The 24,046-nt window shown below is 44.5% G+C and overlaps 1 protein-coding gene across 2 annotated transcripts in view; it reads left to right on the top strand.

The window, feature by feature from the left end:
* AGPS (alkylglycerone phosphate synthase) overlaps window positions 1–24,046 on the top strand; it is a 130,115-nt gene that overhangs the window by 102,366 nt on the left and 3,703 nt on the right. For both annotated transcript variants that reach the window (XM_045033141.1, XM_045033142.1), the window contains 3 exons: window positions 1,097–1,186; window positions 9,886–9,985; window positions 10,578–10,635. In XM_045033141.1, the coding sequence (XP_044889076.1) occupies window positions 1,097–1,186; window positions 9,886–9,985; window positions 10,578–10,635 (248 nt within the window). The remainder of the gene's footprint in view (window positions 1–1,096; window positions 1,187–9,885; window positions 9,986–10,577; window positions 10,636–24,046) is intronic.

Consider the following 24,046-nt stretch of genomic DNA (forward strand, 5'->3'; position numbering starts at 1 on the left):
AGAGTATTCAGTCACTGAGTGAGTGAGACTTTTTTTCTCATTTTCCCCTTTATAGTTTTGTGAGCAGAGTGAACAGGTTTTTACATCTGTTGATTCAAACCTATTTTTTACTCATTCTGCTCACTTACTAACTCCTTATTTCCAGTTTTGGCACTGGGACCCATACCTTCCTTCAGAGTCTGTACCAGTGTCACACTGTAGATTAGCTGATAGACATTTTTGAGCAAAATTATTTTAATTTCAAACGTTCCTCCCTCCAAATCCAAATATTTTTTTCCAAATACAGATCTGTATAAAACTTCTAAATTAAACAATAGTTAAATAACATCTCTCTATTTCTGTGAGAGAGAGAGTCTACCTGGAGTGATTTAAATTAAATGAAAACCCACCTTTCAGATTGTTTCAAAGTTTTGAATGCACTTGGATCAGTTCCAGAGAAATGCAATAGTAAAATTAAATCACTGGTTTTATGACTTATTTTAATAGTTTAGTGCCAAATTATAATTTTAATAAGATTCTAGCTGGTAAATTAATACACATCTTCAACATCTGGAGGAATCCCTTCTTCCTCAGCCTTGCAACATATTAAAACGCTGTAGTATTGCATAGTGTACATGCTTTTAGTGTACATGTACATGCTTCTATTTTAAATTGTTTTCTAAGCTGCTGTGCCAAACACCTTTGCCCCACTGCAGCTCAGAAGAAAATATCCAACACATTCTTCTTCACTTCTTCTACAGTCCTCTTATATGCCCTCTGAAAAAAACAATATGGAGTTTCAGGAGCTACCATGTACAATCAAAATTATAAACTTGTCACCCAGTAGATGCCCAGAAGAGGAACAGCACCATTTTTATAGAGGTCTGATGGGCATTTTTAATTACGCTTTTTATTTAAATGAAACCAAACCTAAACTGTGATTATTAAAGTGTATTGTTTTGGACTAGTGAGGAAGATCATTGTAGTTATGAGTTTTAAACTAGAGGCTTAAATGTAATAAAGGAATATTGCTAGTTGAAGACAAATTAGTGTATAGAATGCTGCATAGGAAATTTTAATTTGTTTTATTTTTTTAAAACTATATATTCTGTTACAGGGTTATAGACCTCTGCAGGAATGTAAAGGAAAGAATAGTGAGAGAATGCAAAGAAAAAGGTGTCCAGTTTGCTCCGTTTTCCACTTGCAGGTGAGACACACCAACTTTGTTTTCATAGTTCTGGGATGTTTTTTCAGCAGCTGAAGTAAATTTTACTACTACTACTTTTTACCACTACTTCCATACACAATAGATGGCTAAACTAGTAGTAGGTTAAGTTAAGTGGCACAGTTTAAAGTGCATCCACTAATCTTGCTCTTGTTCTCTAACCTATTCACTAGTTATCACTTCAAGAGTTTATAGTTTAGTCTTCTGACATTTATTTTCTGTATATCCACCAGGCAGCTAAATATAACAAGATAGATTTGAGCCCTTAAACTCTCTAACAGTCATAGGATTGGTTGACATGAAGAATGAGTAGAAGACAGGTCAAAATTTTTAAGACTAGTTGTAAGAAATGAATTTAAATAGTGTGGGAAAACAAATGTAAATTAACTTCTTGTTCATTGAATTTAAAATTCAAAATTATAGTAAGGTATGAAAATAGGTATTTAAAACCGAGAAACTTTTTCTAAGGGGAAATGTTAATTCAAACTGTTCTGCTAAATTCTTTCTCTCAACTGGTTTTAATAAAGTGACTTAAAACAGATTATATTTTTTAAGTGAATAACTGCAAGTGATGCAGCCTACGCTTAGTGTTAGAACACGAATGACCTGCATGTAATATTGCTCTCATCTCTAAAATGCTAGTAACCTGAGAATATCAAGGGGCTAGAAATAAAGGGCTATGTCAGGGGTAGGCAACCTATGGCACGGGTGCCGAAGGCGGCACTTGAGCTGATTTTCAGTGGCACTCACACTGCCCAGGTCCTGCCCAGCAGTCTGGGGGGCTCTGCATTTTAATTTAATTTTAAATGAAGCTTCTTAAACATTTAAAAAAACTTATTTACTTTCCATACAAGAATAGTTTAGTTATATATTATAGACTTCTAAAAACGTTAAAATGTATTACTGGCACACGAAACCTTAAATTAGAGTGAATAAATGAAGACTAGGCACACCACTTCTGAAAGGTTGCCGACCCCTGAGCTATGTTGTGTAGCACTCTGATAGCCATATCAACCATCTCTCTAGTTACCATGGACAATTCATAACTATTAATTCCCCATGGAATATGACAAAGGAATGCAATGCTCCCGTGGTTACACCTGTTTTTTTTCAACCATTTTTATTAAACTTTCAACAGAGCAAATTAAAATGGGTTTGTCTGTGGGAGTATTGTCTTCAGTAGGGTTCCCAGAGGTACTAATGTTGATTCCACTGACCTTCTGTTAGCACAGGTGACTTTTCTGTAAATGTTCTCAGTTAAGACAGCCTCCAGTATTTACCCATAAGTGGATGTTTAAAAAGCAAGATTGTTTCTCAGTTTTTTATATAGCCCCTCTTCTTTGCACCTTGTGAATTACACATATCTGTGTTTTTTACTGTATTCTTACAACCCTAATTTCAGTAACTAGATAATAAGTTAATTACATTCCATCAATCATGGGATGGGCCCACTGTTAATGAGATACGATGGCTTTTGGGAAAATAAGTTGAAACTAGTCAATTGTCTTTGCATCTTTTGATAGGTATGCTTCCAATTCCTATCATTAATGACTCTTAATTGTATTGTCCAGTTTAGACTATGACCTTCCTTGTCCAACATTAAACATTTAGTCTGTCAACACTTGGGAGTGTACACAGTTACTTGTCCATGAACTGTTAGTGTGTACCCCATACCTGCACTGAGTGTTCACATATGCTGTGCTGAGCATGGCTGTATGCTGTGCACCGGCATAGTCCTTCATCCACACTGCACCTTTTTGGTACATGACATTTAGTGGTACATGACATTTCGGGGCAGTATCCCAGAATCTTGTGCATCACAAGAGACACTCTAGAAAGTGCCTTGCTGAATGTTGCTGGAACTGTACGCTGCCTTCACATGTTTGACGATGTCAGCTCTCCCTTCTGCCAAACTGCATTGGAGACATGGAGCACGTCCATAATAAGGATGATCTGCTCTTGCGATCACTTGCTGGACAAATGTTCATGCAGCGCAGTACCAGATACTGGATGGAATTGGTGTGGAGAGATTTCAGATAGTGAAAATGGCTGGCCCAAAGGGGAAATGAAAATCCACTTGCATCCCATTGAACAGCTGTTTTGGATGTCAGGACCACAACAGTATGCCCAGGGTGGACTGCTGCTTCTTGTCCTGGAAAATCATCTTGGAAACCTGGGCTGACAACCATAGTTGCAGAATTTTGGAATGAGGAAGCAGACTTTAATCAGGTTGTGCAAAGAGCTTGCACCAGCCCTCCAGTGCTAGACCACTCATTTTCAGAAACCCAGACTGGTACAGAAGTGGAAGCTGCAACCATCCAACAGCTGCCTGTCAATTGCAAACCAGCTCAGGGTTGGGAAGCCAACTGTCAGGGTGGTGGTTGTACAGATTTCTGAGGATATCGATACTGAGATCTACCAACAGGTGGTTGCCATAACCGAAGTCCCTGAAGTGATTGCAGAATTTCAGAGGATGGGTTTTCTGAACTATGCTGGAGCTATCAACGGAACACACATCCCTATACTTAGCCCACTGAAAGGGACCAATGAATACATGAACTGCAAAGGCTCCATTCACTGGTTCTTCAGGGCTTAGTGGACCACAGGGGTTGGTTCGCAATGCCAGGGTGCTAAGGAAGTTGGAGGTTGGTGGGTGGAAGAAGGGACTTTACTCCCCCAAGATGACATAACTGTGGTGGGGACCCTGCATGTTCTCTCCTGCCAGAGTTCATGAAGCCTTACCCCAAGATTGCCAACCCAAGTAAAAGGAAATTCAACTACAGACTGAGTAGCTACAGAACAGTGGTTTACTGGGCCTTTGGGTGTCTGAAATCCCATTGATGATACCTCCATCCCATCTGGATGCCAATGTGGCTAATGCAAATCAGATTATAGTGGCGTGCAGTGCTTTATATATTTCACGTGAGGTTAAAGGGGAATACTTCCACAGCAAGTGTGCACAGGACAGAACTACTTCCCTAAGCTTGTACAGGCAACTTGATCCCATTTAGGCATTGTTAAAGTAATTTTTAAAAAATCTGAAGTTTTGGGAGGGAATTTACACATTCCTTCCTCACAATGTTTTCTGGCAGTGTTGCTCACAGCACTTATCAAGTGCTATGCATGAGCACTCCCATGGCTGCCAGTGGTAATGGTTAGGTGGTGTGGGGGTTGTAAAAGCACCTTCAGTGTCAGACATCTTCAGTGTTGTTTTACTTTTGTTTCTTTCCTCTGTATTGTCACTTTTTAACAAAGTCATAAAGATATTTCAGTTAAATTCTGCTCTGTTTTTCTTTGGATGGCAACAGTTATTTCATGGCTTACTTCATTGTCAAGAACCCACTTTTTTAAAAATCAGCAAATTCATAAGCGGGGAGGAATGGATCTTATGGGACAGATAAAATTCTTTGCATTTCCACGGCACCAGACTTTTGCTACCCCATCCCAAACCTCTAGGGAGTATCACATTGATCATACTTGGGAAACAAGGTGCACGCACAAGTGAAATGCGCAGTAACTTTTATTTATCTATATTGAACATAGGATCTAAAACTTTAACAGGAAAAACTGAACAAAAAAATCTCACCAGGGAAATGGGCAAACATTAATGTCTGTGGAAATGTCTTCTCTCCATTCCCTCGCCCTGAGAGGGGGAATGGCTGCAGATTATTGTGCAAGGGGACAAACGGGATGTCTTCTGCATGGGGTTTGGGAGTTGAGCTCAAGCTGGGCTACAGGGACAGGATGAGGCTCTTCTCCCTTCTCCATGCTCTTGGGGGGGGGGGTCCTCTGCAAGTGGTATTGGCAGAGCATGTTCCTGGTGTTGAGCATATTCCTCCCTGGCAGTGGGGAGCAATGGAGGGGATCCATGGCCGCAGCAGCTGGAGGAAAAGTGTGTGTGGGGGGGGTGCCTGCTCTGGAAGAGGAATAGCACAGGGCAGGCTCTGAAAACATTCTGCCACCATTTGGACTAGGTGAGTGCATGATCCCCTTCCCTTTTTGCATGCTTCCATTGCCTGTGTTGTCTGTCCGTTTGCAGGAATGGCTCATCCTGCCTCAGTCCAGTCCTCCCTTGTCCTAAGGAAGCCCAACTGCTGTTGATTCCTTCTGTCTGTGCCAACAAGCAGGTCCTCCAGGGTCCTTCAGTGTCGTCTTCTGCTGTCTCTGTGGTGCCTTTCCTGGCAGAATGGGTTCCCTGTCAGCATTGGAATGTCCTGCCAAGTCAATCGCAAGGCTGGCATATTTCATTTCTTCTTTGAAGAAACCTAAGAAATCCCCACTCACAACATAACTATGCTGCTGAAGGCCCCAATAATGATACTTTTTAGCATCCCAGGAATGCTTAGACTCCTTCCTTCAGACTGCTTTTGCTGCCCATGAGGAGAGAGCTGAGGATACAAATGGTAAGATACTTGCATTACTTTTAATAAAAATGTTTTAATGTGTGCAATGCCTCAATGGACCACCTGGGGTAGGGTTTGGTTCCTTTAAAGGTAACATTACCAGTCACCTTTTTCTTCTTTAAGGCTGGCCATCGTTTGGACAACATAGCAGTTTTGCTATGAATGGAAAAAAGGAGTGGCTTTCCAGCACTGTGGAGGACACCCAGCCACCTGTTCCAGAAAGATTTCTGCTAATGGTGACCCTGCTACATATTGCTAAGTGGAGGGGTTTGGTTAACATTTGAAGATAGACCAACCACGTTTTCCCTGCTGGTTAAAGAATCAGCTTGAATTTCTGCTATACAAAAGATTTGCTAAATTTTACTTACATAACTGGATGGCAATTTGAAAGGAAATTAACTAAACTATTCTAAGCTAGCAGACAGAATTTCCATGGAAGAGGAAAAGAGAATCACAAATGCCCCCCCAACCCTCTCCTGCGTTGCCAGAAACTCTGCCCCCCTTGTCCAGCAAACAGCATTGAAAGGGGCGGAAACAAAATAGCATCACAAAATTTATTTTCTTGCCTGAACTTTTGGATTAACACCGCAAGCCAGTTGCCTCTCCACTGCTAAGGAACACAGAATGATGTTTGTGGAGCCCTTGGAGTGGATGGTTCATCACCCCTGCTTCTGCAGAATGGCTCAGCGTGGGGACAGGACAGATGCCGAGTACTGGGAATGGTACAAAACATTTGAAATGGTCACGGAGTGAATAGACTGCTTTGACTTTCTTCAGACAAATTTTTCCCTTTCCATTCCTGGACTTAAGTGGGCCCACCAACCCCCTTCCATGTGGCTCCCATTTGTAAAGAGAAGGAAGACACAAACACATTGACGGCTCATTAATATTCTTTTATAGCTTACACAAAATGCTTTATGGTGGTTCATGGGATTTCAATAAAATCATTTACAGCTGTGTCTTGCCCAGGGACCATTATGGAATAGAGCAGGGGTCGGCAACCTACGACACGTGTGCCAAAGGTGGCACGCGAGCCGATTTTTTTGACAGCACGCGGGGCGGGCTGAGCTGCTCAGCCTGTCACAGCTCTGGGGTTCCCACTGCTGGCCCCTTGCCAGCTGGGGTCCCGCCGCCGGTCCCACTCAGCGCCCGCTGCTGGCCTGGGGGAAGGAACCCGAGGCTGGCAGCGGGCTGTGAGCCCAGCTGACAGGAGCTGTCAGGCGAAACCCCAGAGCGGCGGTGGGCTGAGCCCGCCCAGCTCTGGGGTTTCAGGGGTGAGCTGAGCGTCTCCGCCAGCACCTCTTAGGGTTTCAGCCACCGGCTGAGCCACTCAGCCCGCTGTCACTCTGGGGTTTCCACCGCCGGCTCCTGCCAGCCGGGCTCCCACTGCAGGTCCCACTCAGCGCCCGCTGCTGGCCTGGGGTTCCTTCCCCCAGACTGGCAGCGGGCTGAGACCCCAGCTGGCAGGAGCTAGTGGTGGAAACCCCAGAGCAGTGGCAGGCTGAGCTGCTCAGACTGCCGCCGCTCTGGGTTTCCCGCTGCTGGCCCCTTGCCAGCCGGGGTCCCACTCAGCACCCGCTGCTGGCCTGAGGGAAGGAACCCCAGGCTGGCAGTGGGCTGAGACCCCAGCTGGCAGGAGCTGGCGGCTGAAACCCCCGGGGGGGGCTGGCGGAGATGCTCAGCCCACCCCTGAAACCCCAGAGCTGGGCGGGCTGACCTGCTCAGTCCGCTTCTGCTCTGGGGTTCCGGCTGCTGGCACCTTACCAGCTGGGGTCCCTGCTGCAGCCCCATTCACCTTGCTTCCAGCGCAGGCACCCTGCCAGACAGGGTCCAGGCTTCCGGCTCTGCTCAGCCCTACCAGCAGCCAGCTCCACTCACCTCCTGATCTGGGGTTCCAGCTGCTGACCTCCTGCCAGCCGGTTATCAATTTATAACTCAGAAGCCAGTGTGCAGCTTAAAGTATCTAAAGAGGTGCCACCAGACATTGGAAAACTCAGCAAGGGAAAGGATCACACTAAACTAATATCTGCATTTTAATTTAATTTTAAATAAAGCTTCTGAAACATTTTGAAAACCTTGTTTACTTTATATATAACAGTAGTTTTGTTATATATTATAGACTTATTGAGAGACCTTCTAAAAAACGTTAATGTATTACCGGCATGCGAAGCCTTAAATTAGAGTGTATACATGAAGACTTGGCACACCACTGCTGAAAGGTTGCCGACCCCTGGAATAGAGCATGGGTGGAATGTTATGAGGGGACTGGTTTCAGGAATGTATTACTGAAGCAAGGGGGGAATAATTTTGGGCAGAGTGAGGGTGTATTGTAACTCATCAGTCTTGGTTTCTGGTTCCTGCTTTTTGCATGGGCGCTCTTCAGGGCGGGCTTCTGTAGCTGAGTCACCTGAGTAGAGGTGCAGAGTGACTTGCTCCTCTTCCTCTAGCTCTCCCGGAGCTGCTTCTGAGGTTCCTGCTGCTTCCTTGCTCTGCCCCTCATTGGTGTCTCATTGTATAATGTGATTGGCAGTGTTCGTGACTGAATTCTGGCTCAGTACTTGCAGCCTTGGAGAGCACTTGGACCAGTTCCTCAAAGCAAGAGCATATGCTAGGTCCTCTCCCCGAGCAACAGTCCATCACTCTCTGATACAGGAGCCTGAGGTCCTTCATGCTTTCCTGGCACTGGGATGGAGTCTAGTGAACGCCTGCCTTTTCCAGCCTCCGTGAAACCTCCCAAAAGAGGTGAATGTTCCTGCTGGTACTTGTGAAGTCATGGAGGACAGTGTACTCTGAACACACAGTGTTCAGCACCCAGGTGTGCTCTCAAGACCAGGTGGCAGCTTTCAGAATATGCTCCGTGATCACTGCAAATCAGTACAGTTCAAAGGAGAATTGAAAGTGCTCAATGCATGTCACTAGTACCTCTGGCAACAGCGAGTGAGAGACCTTTTATAATTTTGGGTAAGGGTCAGGCATCAGTGATCAATGCATTGTGGAAATGGGCCTGGAGGGCTATCGATACCTGTGATCTGCTATGCGCTCCTTGCCCCCATCCACGCTGCACTGTGCAACAGGAACAAAGCCATGCCACAGCGGAGGCATGTACATACCCATACCCCTCGTTGCATGCTAGCTTTCTCACACTACACTGTCCCTCAGGAACTGCTTCAGGACGGTAGGGGGGTAATGGCACAACAACACACATGTAACTATGTACACTTGCAATTTTAGACGTACCATCATAGTGCTTGATTTATGTCTTATGGTTTAAGTAGTATTTCTTCTGCATTAGTGTCATGCTTGCTATAATATAGTTTGTTGGAACTTTATCTGGCTTTGATTAATTAAGAATCTTTTGTTTTCAATTAAAGATTCTTGACCTAGGGGACATTAAATCCTCCTTAACCAGAGCCATATCCTTGATCGTTGACATACTTGTTACTTAAGTGCTTTCCTAATTTGTATATTAGATGAATACCATGAGTTTAGTGAAGATGCAATATAAACTATGTTTCTTGACCATTCATTACCGAGAATGTAATATTTCAATGACGCCCTTCGTTCAATTTTGTGGAAAGTATGTGCTCTTCTTGATTCTGTAGATTTTGTCCATTTTGGATCTAGCAGTATCCACTTACTATTTTTTTTCCTAAGTGCATAAACCCCAAGGTCACTAGATGAATTTCAGTGGCTATTTGATGCACAGTTTTATCTGTCCTGAAGAAAAGGAAATGAAACCTAACTCTTCAGGCTACAAACTTGTTTCTAGCCACATGTATTTTTATTTGTGTCTTCTGCTTACAAGCAAAAATTGGCATGCCATATTTGATGCTTGTGTACCAACATAATGCCATCACCAACTAGGAACCTAATAACTCTTCTTTTTGTTATATAAGAAATGCTGCAAGTGCAGTGAAAATGCCAAAATTAAGCATTGTAAAGGCTTTATTTCTCAGCAGAAATGTTTGGTGGGTTGGCTTAAAAAAAGGGCGGAGGGGAGAGCAGGGAGAGGAAATTGAATGCAATTAGAATTAGTGGTTAAAACTACAGTGTAAACTTTTCACTCATGCCTTCTTATCCATCTGTTTGGCAGAGATGGCAAAGGTAGTTAATAGATCCAAATTCTTCAAAATAAAAATGAGCCAAAGCATTGTTCAATAACTAACATAGGAATTAGTGGGATCTAGAGTAATATTGTGAATCAGCTAGTGTTAAATGCTGGGTAGCTTATACGACAGTGTGGTACTATTTATAACACATTTTTGTTTTCTTCAACAGGGTGACACAGACTTACGATGCAGGTGCATGTGTCTATTTCTATTTTGCCTTTAACTACAGGGGAATTAGTGACCCTATTCATGTCTATGAACAAATTGAGGTAATGTACATATGAATAACTTCCTTTTTTATCTTAAGTGCTAAATCCAATATGAATAAGGGGACTTATGTAGTATATTATGGCTCTGATAATTGGCTCCTTGGCTTCTCATGCAGGGAGGCACTGTGATCTTATTTAGCACTGTTTGCAGGGCGCCTTCTTAGCCTTGGAGTTTTCTTCCCATTTATTAGTATTCCTATTCTCCACTACCAGATAATATATCTTCCTGCTCTAACAGTAAAATTGCATTCCGGTTGCTGAGCTGTAGAGAATAATACAAAGATTCTAAAATCTTGTCTAGACTTGGAGATTTATCATAATATAGCTCAGTTTATCACCAGTATAGCTATTCCAGAATACGTAAAATAAATCATTCCAGAATAGCTATATTGTATAAACCCCCATGTGGATATTCTTATTCTGGAATACGAGTGCCTTTTTTTCCAATTAGAGAAAAAGTGGATTACATTTAATTAGGAAGACACTCTTATGTGTACCATATACTAATAATTAGTATATAATACTTGTCAATCATATAATGTACCAGACTTTGCATTTAATTAACTTTTTTTTAATGTTTTCTTCAATTTAGAGAGCTGCTAGAGAGGAAATCCTCGCCAATGGAGGAAGTCTGTCACATCACCATGGAGGTATTGTTTCTCATTCTGAATGTTTATCTATTTTGTTATAAACAATACAAAATATTTTCTGCATAGTTTTTTTTTAAACTTGGAAGATTTTTTCAGTGACATTTCTTGAAATTACCCTCAAAAATCCTCTTTGTAGGCCATCCTCTGCTCCTTTATGTAAGTTCCATAAAGGAACTCTCATAAAGCCTGGTTAGTCTTGCCTGCCTTGACGCTGGATCGTGGTGTACATATTTTACATGCAGTACATTCTTGGGAACCCAGAACGTTTTAAGAGAGCTCCCATACGATTGAGAATAACATTCATATTTGACTGGCCCATATTTTTGTAAGTGTCTTATGCTGATCAAGCACATGTAAAGATATTTAGATTAACGTGCATAGAATCTCAGAATAAAGTAGTAGGATTATAATTTGTTTTTCTTGAAAGCTATTACAAAACCTCTCGCTTTCGTTATCTACATTAATGCTGTTGAGTCCTAAATCCCACTAGAATATTTGTTAATGTTGATGGTGGCAAATTTCCTGGCAGACTTTTTTATGGGTAGAACAGTTATGATTATAGTGTAGAAAATATTTTCTGCTTTGGGTATATAGTACATTGTAACAGTAAAAGAAAATGAGGCTTAGGTTATGGGTTCAAGAGATTGCACGTGTCCATTCCAATGTAAGTGTGTGCAGACCCAGAGCACAATCACCAAAAAATTTTCCCAGGTCTGGTCCCTCTGGTGCTCAGCAACACCATGAAGGGGCCAGCTGACCCCACGTCACCTCAGTTCCTTCTTACCACCTGTGACGGTCGCTGGAACTGTTCCCCTTGCTCTTGCAAGTTCTCTCTGAACTGTATTGCCATTAGTATCGTTCTTACTCTGTTGGTTGTTAGCTGTTAGTTATTCTTTTCAGTTTAGCGGAGTTTCCTCTGTTGCTGGGCTTCAAGGCTTGTGCTTCTTGCAACAAGGCTATGCCACTGAGCGACCTGCACTCCAGTTGCCTGAAGTGCTTGGGTGAAGTTCATACAGGGCATCACTTCAAAATGTGCAGAGGACAGGCTGAAGTCCCTGTTGATGGAGGCAGCACTGGACCCATGCCAGTCGGACTGAACACCAAGCATCTCGGCTTCTGTGAGGAGAGCGTCTCGTGCCGCCTGGGAGTCTCAGCACTGTTCGCCATCCCTGGTACCAAGCAAGAAGAGAGAAAGAAAGAAGCTGCCAACCGAGGGAGGACGTTCCCCAACCCAGAGGACAGCCAGGTACAGAGACCAGTGCAGAGTGCAACCTAGGTCAGGCCACTCCCCTGGTTTTGGCAGCCCAACAGTCATTGCTGTTGACTCCAGCTCCAAGGCAGGCACCATTAAGTCCAGTACTGGATGATCTGTTGACACCAGAGGTTCAGCGTGGTGCTGGTGCTATTGTGATGCTATCCACACTGCAGACTTTTGCTGTAGCCAGGGACCTGCTCTCACTCTCTGTGTCACCCTCACCAGCAGTACAAGAGTTGGTGGGGTCAGTGCCAGCATACAGAAGTGAACACACAGCCACCGCTTACCGTTGGGTACTGAGATAGATGGTGCCATCTAAAGGGAAGCCAACCACGATGGCCCCATCTCGGACCTCCCCTCCTCTGCATCCATCAGCAGCAACAGTGAGATCTGCTCTGCCATGATTGCCACGCAGACTCCTCACTGTCAGTCAGAGGTGGGATCTTTACTCCTCCTGTGCCAGGAGTCAACCCTCCTGTTGGTCCTACCTGGCAGTGGACCTAAGCCAAGTGATGCCTTCTGGTGCTCAAGCCCCAGTCACTGGCTGGTGCCTATGCAGTGGCTGTGTTGGAACCTGTGGGCATTTTCCCCCCAATGCAGGGACCTCAGTTGAGGCGCTCCTACATGATGGCCTCAGAAGGTAATTCCTGATCCAGATTCTGGTACCAAGGCTTGTGCCAAGTACCAGGAAAGTGGTACTGCAGACCCATCTGGTTCAGACTGAAAAGAGGTTAATTGTCCTGGTTCATTGATATGAGTTCTTGTATACGCTTCCCCACCCCCACCCCCTGGATCCCTGGTGCTCACTGCAGTCAACGAACAGGAACAACAGTGGTCGCAAGGGGTGACTCCCAAATCTAAGGACTAAAAGAAGCTGGACCATTTTGGTAGAAAGGTCACAACTGGGAGTCTGTAGCTCAAGATTGCTAACCAGCCTGCGCTCCTGAGCAGATATGACTTCAACACATGGGACTCAATGTCAGTATTTAAAGACTTGCTCCTGCAAGAGGCCAGACTGGAATGCAGCGGCCCTGGATGCAGGTGATTTGACCACTAGGTCCACGGTTCTGCAGTGGAGCTAATGGCGCCAATCCTCTGGCCTCTGGCAGGAAGTTCAACAAACCCTTCAGAGCCTGTCCTTTTTTAGGGTGCTTTGCTTGTCTCAGAGCAGACTGATGCGAAGCTCCATGGTCGAAAGACTCTATGGCAACCCTAAAGTCCCTGGATTTGTATTCCACGGTGCCTTCGAGGAAGCACTGTAGGCCTCAGCAATCCTCCTAGTACTTCCCTCTGTCAACCCAACAAGACCCACAGAAGAAGAGGAGTAGGGCTTTAGATGCAGACCTCTGTCCCCACTTCCTCAGCATCAATGCTTGCCCCTCCGAGACATTTCATGGGGCTCCAAGCAGGCCTTTTGATGGGACCCTCAAGGATGATGTCCCAGTCTGAGTTCCAGGATCCTATTTCCCCCATGTTTGCGGACCACCTGTTCCACTTCCTCCGGGTATGGTTCAGTATTACCATGGATAGTTGAAGTGGGATATACCCCCCCCTCCAGTTCAGTTCTACCCTCCCTTACATCCTCCCCCTCCATCCCTTAAGGGACCCTTCTCATGAGCAATTCCTAGCCCAGGAGGTTCAGTCCCTCCTAAGGGTGGGTGCTGTAGAAGAGGTTTCACAGAACCTACAGGCCATGGGTTCTACTCTATTCTGGATGTGTGTCAGCTCAATAGCTACCTCAAGAAGCTAAAGTTCCACTGGTCTCACTGGCTTCCATCATCTCCTCCCTGGATCCTGGGAACTGATATCACCCTTGATTTAAGACGCACTTACTTGCGTATCATAATCTCCTGAGGACACAGGAAGTTTCTCAGATTCGTTGTGGGCCACATGCACTACCAGTTTTCAGTCCTCCCATTTGTCCTGTTGGCAGCCCCAGGAGTGTTTACGAAGTGCATAGCAGTAGTGAAGGCCTTCCTGAGGAGGCAAGGGGAGCAACTTTACCCACAACTGGATGACTGGCTGATCAAAGGTTGGTCCAGAGCTCAGCATCCTTCTTATTCAGTCCTCTTTCCAAGCCTTAGGCCTGCTAATCCTCACACCTCTTCAGAGGTAGTTTATTGGAGTGATGCTCGACTTTGCCAAGGCCAGGGCCTTCCTCCCAGAAGGTCATTTCCAGGCAATTACTGGTCTCATAGCACACCTCAAGGAGCACCTGGTTACTACAGCCCAATCTTGCCTGAGGCTGCTGGGCTCATGTATAGGGCCCAACCAAATTCACAGCCATGAAAAACGCATCACGGACTGTGAAATCTAATCTGGCTATTGTAGGGGAGACCAGATTTCACAGAGTTGGGCAGCTGGAGAGCAGCGGCTGCTGGCTGGGAGCCCAGCTCTGAAGGCAGCGCTGTTGCTATCATCAGTGCAGAAATGAGGATGACATGGTATGGGGGGGAGGCATCAATTTTGGGCATGGGAGGTCAGGGCCAGCCTTACAGGTCAGTGAGTGAGTGATCATCCAGGACTCCGTGGCCAGAGGGGTGCTGTGGTCACCTCCCCTCCAACCCCCCCCACACACATACACCTGCCCAAGGCCCCTTTAACTCTCAGATGCTGAGCCTGAAGTCAGGGAGGGGCAGGCTGAGGGCACCCCAGCAGGGGGCTCCTACTGTGTACTGGGCTTCAGCTGCTAGTCCTGGACAGGACTTCCTCTTCCTTCCCCCGGGCCACTCCAGAGGCCAGGTCAGACCCCTCTCTGGGAACTCCCCCAGCCAGAGGAAGCCCCGCAGCTGCCGATTCAGAGTCCAGCTCTGAAGGCAGCAGCACAGAAGAAAGGGTGGCAATACAGTGACCCCTTACAAATAGCCTTGCAATCCCATCCAGTCCACCCCCACAACTCCATGTTGGGTCAGGACCCCTATGGTTACAACACCGTGAAATTTCAGATTTAAGTGTCTGAAACTGAAATTTAGGATCTTTAAAATCCTATAACTGTGAAATTGACCAAAATGGACCATGAATTTGGTAGGGCCCTAATTATGTACTTATGTGGTCCAGTATGCAAGACTACACCTCAGGCTTCTCCAGACGTGGCTGGTCTCAGTATACTCTCCAAACCACCACCATCTGGACTCAATCCTCATGATTCCTACCCCAGTTCTCGCCTCCCTCAACTGGTGGCTAGATCCACTGGTGGTTTGTGCAGGCATCCTGTTTTCTTGGCCCCAGCTGTAACTTTCTCTGGTCTCTGTGTCAGCACTAGGCTGGGGAGCTCACCTGTGGCCTTTGGTCTCAGGAAGAGCTCTCTGCACATTAACATCAGAGTTCAGGACAGTCCATCTGGCATGTTGGCTGTTCCTAGCTCATCTTGTGAGCAAGAATGTCTTGGTTCTCACAGACAACACAACAACCATGTTCTATATCAACAAACAGGGAGGGGCTTGCTTCCCCACGCGCCAAGTCAAGAGGTAGTTTAGCTGTGGGAATTTTGCATAGCCTATTGGATTCATTTTGAGGCTTCCCTCCTACCAGGAGCACAGAACAAGCTGGTGGATTGTCTCAGGCAGTCTTTCTCCAATCACCACAAGTGGTGACTTCTGCTGGATATCATGAAGGACACTTTCTAGCAGTGGGGGACTCGTCTGGTAGACCGTTCATGACCCAATACAACAGGAAGTGTCATCAGTGCTGCTCGCTGCAGGTTCACAGCCTGGGCTTGCTTACAGCTGCCTTCTCCTTCTGTGGAAGGGTCACCTATACTATGCGTTTCCTCCTATTCCACTCATACATAAGGTCTTGCTAAAGATCAAATGAGACTGAGTGTGGGTCATCCTGATAGCCCCAGCATGGCCCCACCAGCATTGGTTCGCCACCCTGCTGGATCTCTCTATGGCGACCCCCATCCCACTTCCTCTGCACCTGATCTCTCAGGAGGTCATCTCCACCTAAACCTTGGCTCCCTCGACCTGATGGCCTGAAATCTTCATGGCTGAAACTAGGAGAGTGGGCCTGATAGGAGCAGGTTCAACAGATCCTGTTAGGTAATGGGAAACCCTATACCAGGGCCACTTACCTCGCTAAGTGGAAGTGGTTCTCCCTCTGGTCTTCCCAGCCAGGCGGTCTCACCAACCATTTAATCACTGCAGCTCATTCTGGACTACCTACTACACCTGAAACAGCAGGGTTTGAATATTTTGTCAATCAAGGTTCACCTGGCAGCAATATTGGCGTTTCACCCTCAGTGTTCTCACATGAGATGTCTGTGTTTCCTTAAGGGCCTAAAGAGGATGTACCCCCAAGTACGCAAGCCTGTCTCTTCGTGGGATCTCAATCTGGTCTTATCAAAGCTTATGGGCCCACCATTCAAGCTGATAGCATCATGTTTCTTGCTATACCTCTGCTGGAAAGTGGCCTTCTTAGTGGCCATCACTTCCACTAGGAGAGATTCCAGAGATCCATGCTCTCACTTCAGAACTACCGTACACTCTTTTCCTTAAAGATAAGGTACAGTTGCATTCTCAGCTCAGATTCCTTCCGAAAGTGGTTTCTCAGTTCCATAGCAATCAAGCTATCATCTTGTGGCTTCTGGTAGAAAACGGACGTGCAAATAGGAAAGAGCGAAAGCTTCACTCATTGGATGTTAAATGTGTGCTAGCATTCTACACAGAAAGGACCAAACTGTTCTGGAAGTCCACCCAGCTATTTGTAGTGGTAGCAGACAGGTTGAAAGGTTTTTCCCATGTCTGCTCAGAGAATCTCCTCATAGATCGCATCAAGTATCCTCACATGTTATGAACTAGCAGGTGTTCCACCTTCACCTATCCCAACTGCTCACTCCATGAGGGCACAGGCATCCTCAATGACATTTCTGGCACAGATTCCTATTCAGGACATTTGCAAAGCTGCAACTTGATCGTCGTGCATACAATCTCTTCTCCTTATGCCATCGTCCAGCAGTCCAGGGATGATGCCAGATTTAGTCGAGCTGTGTTGCAGTCAAGCATATCTGAACTCTGAGCCCACCACCTATTCAGCTGCTTGGGAGTCACCTACCTTGGAATGGGCATGTACCCTCCCATAACTGTTCTTCGAGATGTGTTGCACATGTCCATTCCAAGACCTTCCCTTGTTACCCCTCTTATTGGAGTTGGCTGGAAAGAAGGAACTGAGGGGGTCTGGGGTCAGCCAGCCCCTTTATACAGGCGCTATTGGTCTGTGGCACCAGGGGGCACCGGAGCTGACTCAACAGATAAAATTCTCTGGCGACTGTGCTCTGGGCACAAATACAGCTATATTGGAATGGGCATGTGCGACGTATCTCAAAGAACAGCAGTTATGGAAGGCTAGTAACCAATTTTTTCTAAGTTTAGTAAGATCTTAAAACCTGCTCAACTTGTATTTTTATATAAATGTTTCTTCTGCTTAACAGGACTCTTATTTATTAAGAGCGCTTAAACAGTTTCAAACATTTAATTTTGTTTGGCGTTCTTATCAGTGGAGCTAATAGTGCCCACTATTTCCCAACTGAAGAGATCCTTTATTCAGGTACTTATAATTTTGCCAAATTATAAGTATTTGGGTTGAAATTTTCTGGGTTGGCATCTTCAAGCTGAAGGCTTTTGAGGTTTTATTTTTAACAATTCAACCAAATGATTAAGACACTTAAGAACAAGGATAGAGGAAAAATATTTTGCAACTTAAATTCTGGAGACCTTTTCTTTGAAATTCTCTAATGCCCCCATACATGGTACAGGTACTTGAAACTTGGCAGTGGGTTGTCCTTTGTGTCATAGATGTGCCTTTTGGTATCTTCATGAAATACCTCCCAAATTTGCCCAAGTTACAAGCCTTAGAAATCTCTGTTTGCAGATGCTTAGTAGAGATTTATTTGATTTTAGCTGCTAGTCTCCAAAGATTCTATCCTCGCTGAGCATGCTTGAGCCTCTCACAGCTCTTAGTGCATATGCAGTCTGGTCAGCATTATCCCCATGGAGTGACTGAGCATGTTTTATCCCCTCCCACCTGCTCCCTGTGACCAGATCATGCATGTGCCATTCCCATAGTGCAACCTGGCATGCTCCAGCCCAGGGCTACAAGAGCAAAGCTGGAGTTTTGTCCGTAATGACTACTCTCAACTGCTCCAGGCTGGTCACCAGATCTTAGAGCAGGGAGTCTCTCTTCTGTGTTCAGTCACCTTCCCCTGCTGGTGCCCAGACTGTTTTCTCCTCCACACTGTCTGATTTTGAATGCGGGAGACAAGAGCCTGGTCGGTGGGAGGGAAAAGAGTAGACTGGAATTGGACATGGGGGAGAGGACTGAGACTGGGACTGAGAGCTGAGGGGGAGAAGGAAAGCTCAGACTGGGAGCCTGTGAAGGAAATGATACACGCATGGGATTGGGGTCGACAGTGAGATTGGATGAGGAGCTAGGGGGAGAGGGTAAGACTGGGTCTGGCTGGACAAGGAGGCTGGGCTGAGACGCAGCATGGGGAGAGAACTGAGGGAGGGGAGACACCTGACAAGGAGCAGGGGTTCAGGGAAAGAATCAGAGATTGGCTGGGCAAAAAGACTAGAACAAAGAGCCATGGAGAAGAGAAGATTGAAATTGGATGAAGAGCCCAGGGAAGGAGACAAGTACTGGAAGAAGAGACTGATGAGATGAGGAGCTGAAACAGGGGCACTGGGACTGCCTGGGCAAGGGAGTGGATGTGGGGAGAATGAGAATTGGGACTTGGACAGTGAGGCTGGAGGGAGAGAGACTGGTTGGGTAAACAGGCTGGGGTAGCAGGAAGAATGGGACTGGGGCAAGGAGTCATGCTTGGGGAAGAGGGACAGGGCAAAAGGGGTCAAGCCTGAGGGGAAACACAAGTCTGCACATTAGCACACAATCTCCCACTGTCCGAAGAGCTTGGAATGGAACTCAAAATTGAGTCTTGCCATTCCTCTGCTATCAGCAAAAATCACTGAAGCCCACTGACAAAGTGTCTCATCTCCCTCTAGTGCTGTCCAACAGAGAGGATGACAACTCACTACTGCTATCAGTTGCTCCATTAGCTCAAGTGTCAGAGGTCTGTTCTGTGGATCTAAAGGTTCCAACCCTCCTAATGAACCATATGTGTGTCAATATGATGTCACATGATGGAATTTGTTTTTACAATTTACTTTTTTTTAACTTCTAGGAGATTACACACAAACAATGTTGAAAGAACATTATTAAGGTTGCAAAGTCAAGCACTCAAAAGTTTGGAAATGCCAGAACTAAGGTCGCCTGTACAACTTTAATTTGGCTCCCATATGCTTCTGTGTTATGATGTAGTCCTTAAAATTACACGAACCCATTATTTGCACAGGATGGACCTGCTCTGGGGATGAATTAGGGTTGTGAATTAGGAGGTTATTGTCTAAAGAACCCTACCTCAATCTGTGCAGAAGCTGGAAGATGTGTAGAAAATGAGGCAGCGGATAGCAGGAAGAGGACGGTTTCATGGGTAAGGCAGTTGAATGGTGCCCTAGAGAAATGGATTCTCTCCCTGCCTTTGCCACAGAGTTCTTACGTGATGTTAGGTAAGTCACTTCACAGGCAACCTTAATTCTGGCATCTCCTAACCTTTTGAGTGCTTGACTTTGCAATCTTAATGTTCTTTTAACATAGTCTTTTGTGTGGGATTTTATATATTTCTGGTAATGATGGAAAAACTGAATTCAATGGACGTTGGGAATGGACAAATCCTTTAGCCTATTATTTGCTACATGAGAAACATCCATATAAAATCTTTGTTTATACTTTATGTATACATGTCTGTCTCACTCAGTACGCTGGTTGACACTTCACATCCTGAATAAGAAAATGGGGAATAATTTGTTATGGATTCTCAGTCTTCTAATGAGTTTTTAGTCTCCTTGTGAGTGAAGATGCATGTCAAAGCAAAGATCCATCATGTATATGTGTAATCTGCTCACAAACATTTCACATGTGTAGAGTAAAGTTAATTTAGCTATGTAAACTTCATAGAAGTGTGTCTTTTCCCCATGTCCACTCCTTTTAAATTCCAAGACCTCTTAGAATAGAAATGGAGTTGTTTTAAATTTTCTAGTTCTTGATTTGAGTTCAGATTTTGAAATGAATTGTTTAATTGCATTCTTTCCCTTCCCCTAGCTCCATTCTCTTGGGGGGATTGTCAAGAAACTGAGTCAGAAGTGAAGAAAAGGGGAAATATAACCTAAAATAAAACTCTAATTTTGAAGTTGAAATTGAGCTCTTTGTGAAAATGTAAAGATGTAAAGTGTGTGGGGAGTGCAAAGTTGGGTTTACCTCACCTTGATGGCTCCCTGACTTTTGAGTCATTCCAAATTCCTGGGTTAACTCCAGGGTTGCTCTAAGTTGTAGTTGGTTGCCCACTGCTCCAAAGGGCTCTTTCCACAGCCTGGACACAGGAGCCCTGGGATGTGGGAGGCAGCGCTGCTATAGAATGAGGGGAAACAAAGTATGAAAAAAACCCTTTTTTATTAAAAGAAGTATCATTAATCTGGGACAACAAATACTGAAATGCCTTAATCATAATTGGACAAATATTGCATGGCATCACTGTAGAGCAGAGTAAGGTTATGTGAGTGGGTGCCTCAATTGCATTTTCATAGCCTTGTCTGTTCGTATTTCTTTTAACTTTAACACTGGCTCTGAATTTCGTGGGTTTCTAATGCTTAGTTTTGGGTTCATTACAACATCCCTGAAATGTTTTGTTTTATTACTGAGATATATAATCTTTACCTCAACTCCATTTTAAGTAATTTTGTCTTTTCGGGGGGGGGGTGTATTATATTATATATAACACAATATTACATATAGTACATAATATGCAAGATGGGATTTTTGTCCCCTGGGTACACAGACTTACTGTTGAGAATTAGCCTAACGGTATCCGTTTTATTTACTGACCTTCAGGCCTTGTCTTGACATTCTCAGCACTGCTTTTGAGTTCTTGTGTGGGGAAAGGGAGAATATTGATGCAATTTCTCTTAGTGTTTTGTCCTGTAATTGTGATTAATAACAGTTGCTTTCCCTATCTGGAAACAGACAGGCTGGTTTGTCTGCCTACAATCATGTTGTGATAAATGGAGCTATTTTAACTCTGGTTTTGTGTATCAAAGAAAACAGATGTAGTCTGGGACTTGAGGCTATATAGGAAATATAAAGCCTGCTTAACTCAATCTTCATAGTGCTTGTTGTAATGGAAGAACTGGTCAGGTTATAAAGCAAAGTTTATACTAAAAATCTTTATAGCTATAACTTGTGTATGGACCCAAATCTCACAGTCCACCACCTGCAGTGAAAAATCAAATCTTTATAAACTCAGGTTATAAAAAGTAATCTTACAAATATTTTAATTTGAGTTTAAAACAAGCCCAAGACAGAGTTTCCTTCCACAACAAGTGCATGCAAAACAACCCCCCCACACACACCAAAACAAAACCCATTTAACTTTTATTTTACATTTTTATCTTAAAATATGCCCATCTCTAGAAGAAGAAATATCTCCATCAAGTGGAGAGAACTTCTTAATGGACAAAGTCTGACACACCACACTGCTGAACACTATTAGAGATTGAAGTAGGAATCTGATGTAGGGAGGCTCTGTTGCAAAGAGTGCCTCATATTTTCTCTGTTATAGAATATCATGCTTTGGACTCAGATTATCTTATTGTTGGGTACTGTAAGGCATTCTAGTAAGGGATGGAAAAATCACATAAGTAACCTACAAATATTGGACTGTTCCTAACAGATGTATTGTATACTTCACTCTGTCCTCTTTACTTCATCCAGTGGCCTACTTTTTATCTTAGTGTTCAGTATCTTGTTCCTCTAGGATATATGTTTCATGGGAAAAATTACTCCCAGTACGGCTGGATATTTAGGTCCCTGTAGAGACAGCATCCACCTTCTAGGAGGAGTATGCAACAGTTGGATAAAGCCCCTTTCTTTGTGGGTCCCATATTGCTGTCCTTGCTTTCTGAGTGGGTAGGAGATCCAACACCACCCAAGTGAAGAGGTGTGGCTACAGTGCAGTGGCTAGGCGATTGGAGTATGTCCACAAGTGGCCTGTGTTGTGGTGTTCCTGTGTCCCCAGATTAATTTAAAGCAGTCCAGTGGGATGGATTTATGCCTGGCACCCACAGCTCAACCACCTGGCCTCTCTCTACCATAGCCTTTTCTCTGCAGTACCACTCAGTCCCCTCACTCCCCCCCATCACACATTTTGCATCCCCAGTGGGACAAAGCTCTGCCCAGTGCCTGTAGCTCATTCACTATACTCCAGCTGCCACATTTCACCAACACCCGCTCCTCCCCCAGTCACGTTTTCAAAGGTAGTAAGGATGGTCCTGATGGGCCAGGAGAGCTGTTGTCCCTCTTTCTGGTTCCGCTGGACAACAGGGCTTGTGCTGCTTATGTAATGCACCCCTCCTTCTGCTGAAAGCAGCACATAGGAGAAGTTACAACCGAGTGCTGGTACTGCAAGGAACACAATGTTAAGTGCCTGGGTACAACAAAATGGCAGATTTCACAGTCGAAATATGGCATTTTTTGGCAGTTTGGCAAAATTCCATGCATGCAGAATGCGTGAGGTACTGTATACAATACAGGGATCATTTCACACAGCTTTGAAAAGCAGTCTCTTTTGGGGTTGGATGCAGCAGCCATTCTACACCACGAGTGTCACACTAGTGTTTTCAGGACAGGAAGAGACCCATCTATTCATCCAGCTGATGCCACAGGAGAGTTGATTCTTAAGTAAGTAGAATGAAATTGCTGAAGATCAAATGTCATGATGGCCACAGGAATAAGCATCCTTATTCCTGCTAAGTGTCAGGCCACCTCTGAAAGCCACCAGTGGTCAGGCCTCTGTTCTGTATTTCAGTTGAAATATTGTGTCTTATAACAGCATGCTGCCATTTGCCATGCTATAGAGTTAATATAGTACTGCATCACCAGCCCCAATTCATGTAGTACCCGGGGTTTTAACTTGGAGGTCTCCATTTTGAGTAGTGGCCAGGCTCAAGCCTGCTTAACTTGTAAGATTCAGCAATGCCAAAGATAATGGAAACTATGAGGATTTGGTAGAAACGTCTAAGTCTTAGGGTGGCCCTTCATTCTCTTTTGTGCAGCCACCCAGGCGCACACCTTAGAGGGCACTATCTACGGACCACCTGAATGGAGCTTGGTTCGTGGTCCACAATTTGAGAACCTCTGGTCTAAGAAACATACTGTTCAGGACACATGCTTCTTTAAACTACCAATTTTTAATTTCATTGTTCAGCAACACCAGCTTTATCATTTACACTGTATTAAAAATGCTAAATTGTGAGCATTTACCATTATCTTTGCAGTCAGAAATTTGTCATTCTATCTGCTGCATAACACCTGGCCACCTTACATCATCAAAAATTGCTATTAACAAAAGTTCTTCAGAATACATTTAATAACAGAATTGTAGGTATTAGTAAGAGTCAGTCAAAGGTCCTGAATAAACAGGTCTTTGTGACCTGAGGTTTGCCTAACTTTAGCTTTGGTGGATCACCAGAGAGCAGGTTCCCTAGGCATGGACACTCCATTGAGAGTGTCCTGCCCATCTGTTCTGGAGTGCTTCACCTCAAGCACAAAGTAAAACGATTAATAAAATCACAACTTCTGTGATAAAACATGAGAATTTCTCACATAAGTGGGTTCCAAACTATTTAGGATACTCATAGAACATAACCAACACTTTCAGGTGCTCTCTTAACCAAAAGAGTTGCCAGTGCATACCATGTGGAACATCAGCATTATGTGGTAACTGCTTGCCTCATTGGAGATTAGACTACTGCATTAGCTGAAGCTTCTAGGTATTTTTCAGGCAGAGTTCCAAATAGAGCACGTTGTGGTGATCTGACCTTCAGGTTGCAAGAACCTGGATTACTATGTCAAGATGCATGAACAATCACAGCTGAAAAAGTAGTTTGCTTGAGGCATTCTAGCAATGGATCTGATATGATGAATGTGAATCATATTGGCAAAAGTTGGAGATGCACTTCCAATTGATGTATGCACATCTCCCTTCCCATATTTAAAAAAAAAAAATCCAATTCATGAAAAAATATACATTTTCCCCATGCATCACTGAAC

The sequence above is a fragment of the Mauremys mutica genome, chromosome 10 (genome assembly GCF_020497125.1).
Source record: "Mauremys mutica isolate MM-2020 ecotype Southern chromosome 10, ASM2049712v1, whole genome shotgun sequence".
NCBI lineage: Eukaryota > Metazoa > Chordata > Testudines > Geoemydidae > Mauremys > Mauremys mutica.